This window comes from Uranotaenia lowii, chromosome 2 (assembly GCF_029784155.1).
Source record: "Uranotaenia lowii strain MFRU-FL chromosome 2, ASM2978415v1, whole genome shotgun sequence".
NCBI classification, from domain to species: Eukaryota; Metazoa; Arthropoda; class Insecta; order Diptera; family Culicidae; genus Uranotaenia; species Uranotaenia lowii.
The window spans coordinates 66,563,191-66,564,851 of record NC_073692.1 but is presented as its reverse complement, the minus strand read 5'-3'; the positions used below and the strand labels follow the sequence as shown (position 1 = coordinate 66,564,851).

The following is a 1,661-nucleotide window of genomic DNA, read 5'->3' as shown; positions in this document are numbered from 1 at the left end:
TCGATGCAAAAAAAGAGATTTATTGTCATTATTTCTTTCATAACTCTTCAAGGTGTCAATGGCCCACTTTGGTGTCTTCAGATGAAAGTTGCATCATGAATCGAGCTATACAATGGTATTTTTTGCAAAATATTCGGTGGTGCAGACGGTACTTTTAGACGCTATTTAAAGTTTATTTACAACTTTTCATGTTGAAGGTCATTATTTAATTTTTTTCAACTATTCTATTTGGAAAGCTGATAAAATTTCAATGCATTTTTATGTGCTATTTTATAATTTCCGTTGAGAAACAACAGAGTTATGTAGCTTTGAAAAATGGTTATTTTTAATTTACAAAAAAATCTAACCGAAGCTAACTCAAAAAATAAAAATGTTAGAAACCTGAAAAAATACATGTGTTTTTAAGTCGCAAAAATAAACCAAATTTTCAATTTTGGGGAAAATCTGAAGACCCCCGGCGCAAATTGTCAGATAATAAAAAAAAATCCCCACCGGTGTCCTACAACAGCTGTTGCAGCATCACAAATCGTGAAGAGTTACTCAATTTAATTTCCTTTTACGGATTCATCTCACAGCACTATTGAGGAGGCTTCAAGAGACCTGTGCTGCAAACCCATCCGGCAGGACATAATTCTTCGGGCACTAGAGGCTTTTGGCGGTCACACTCCGTGGCGGGTGTTGATAGCGATAATGGCATGTTTGTAGCTCTTTTCTGGCAGAGCAAATAGCGTGAAACCTTGACAACGACAGCGCCGACGCTCAATACGGAACGCTTTTGCAGAAGCTAATGATTTTATTTTCCACCATTAGCCGCATATTTGTGCGCGATTGTCCATTATCGCGAGCTGGAATGAAATGAAGGTGATTCATGGATGACAGCGGGTTCGTCATCTGAAAAACAACCTTAGCTAGCATCGAGGTCTTTTGTTCTTGAGTCCAGGCCCGTGGGATTGTTGTTTGATTAGTTGGTAGCCATTCATTAGGGTTCATTTGTGAAAACCTGCGGCAATGCGGTTTTATGTTTTGTTAATACTGTTAAAGGGCACAATGTGAAATATAAACTTATTAAGAATCTAATCAAGTGGGCAAACAATGTTTCTACGGATGAATCAACTTGTTGAATCTTTCGAATGGAAGTAGTGGTTTGGCACTTCAAGCATGTAATGAAACATGGATTCCATTTTTAATTTAACAATTGATGTTTAAGCAACAAAGCAGATAAAGCAATCAAGATTCTTGACTAGTTCTTTTACCTTCTACCAGGCATGATAACATAACTACATTTGTTAGTAATGTGCAAGCTGATTCACTATACCTTTTCTGAAAATATTCTATATTGAATTTTCTTCATCGATTTCACTTCCATCCACTGAAACTTCTTTACATTTGTATTTATACAACTTTGTGCAGCATAACAAAACTAACATAACTAGATTTTAACTTTCTTTTTATTATTGGAAGATCCTAGGCCTCAGCCTTTTATCTTTAATGGAATTTACAATATTTCTACGAAAAAACTTACTTAAGTCTATGTTTGATTTTGAACCTTCTGGAGCTAACCACGAGATAACTAAGAGATATATAGAAATATATTAAAAGAAATCACATAGAATGAAAGTTGAACCGCTAATTGACTTTCTGTGATTGTTTCCCGCAATTAA

The 1,661-nt window shown here is 35.3% G+C and overlaps 1 protein-coding gene across 1 annotated transcript in view; it reads right to left on the bottom strand.

The window, feature by feature from the left end:
- Window positions 1-759: 759 nt before the first annotated feature.
- Window positions 760-1,661, bottom strand: part of LOC129741502 (uncharacterized) — a 16,895-nt gene continuing 15,993 nt past the window's right edge. The window contains exon 3 of the mRNA XM_055733243.1: window positions 760-1,000. Within this exon, the coding sequence (XP_055589218.1) occupies window positions 760-1,000 (241 nt within the window). The remainder of the gene's footprint in view (window positions 1,001-1,661) is intronic.